The sequence below is a fragment of the Eurypyga helias genome, unplaced genomic scaffold (genome assembly GCF_000690775.1).
Source record: "Eurypyga helias isolate BGI_N326 unplaced genomic scaffold, ASM69077v1 scaffold15344, whole genome shotgun sequence".
In the NCBI taxonomy this organism is placed as follows: Eukaryota; Metazoa; Chordata; class Aves; order Eurypygiformes; family Eurypygidae; genus Eurypyga; species Eurypyga helias.
Genome location: NW_010247023.1, coordinates 43,695 through 44,153, shown reverse-complemented (window position 1 = coordinate 44,153; position 459 = coordinate 43,695). Strand labels below are relative to the sequence as shown.

The window sequence follows — 459 nt, the reverse complement described above, 5'->3', positions numbered from 1 at the left end:
GGATGACCGGCAGCGCACCGGCTCAAAGTGGCAGTCGGCGTGGTAGATGCTGTGGACGGACTCAGTGTTGCTGGCGGCGGTGCTGGGGGTCCCATGGGGGTTCGGAGCTGAGGGGGGGAGCATCAGCCGGTTGGTCCCATTATGGAGCGAGCTGGTCTCCACATCGCTGATCTCCGGGCTGGCACGGGGTGCCCGCAGGTTCCCATTCCCCAGGTGATAGTGGTGGTGGTGGTGGTGATGGTGGTGGATGAGGTGGTGCACGGAGGACCTCTTCCTGCTCCGGCGCTTCCCGGCATGCCGATCGGCCCCCGCCTTGCTTGTGGGGCTGGTGAGGAAACCCATCCTCACGCCTGCCACCCGGTAGAGCTCCACAAGCTGCTTGCTGCCTTTACGAGCAATGTAAACCAGGTACTTGAGGAGTTCGTCGTAGCAGCTGCCTGGCTCTGAAAAGCTGGCGAG

General features: G+C 63.6%; 1 protein-coding gene across 1 annotated transcript in view; it reads right to left on the bottom strand.

The window, feature by feature from the left end:
* The window catches only part of CACNA1G (calcium channel, voltage-dependent, T type, alpha 1G subunit), a 100,704-nt gene that overhangs the window by 82,323 nt on the left and 17,922 nt on the right, over positions 1–459 (bottom strand). The window contains 1 exon segment of the mRNA XM_010150615.1: positions 8–459. This exon segment is cut by the window's right edge and continues 23 nt beyond it. Within this exon segment, the coding sequence (XP_010148917.1) occupies positions 8–459 (452 nt within the window).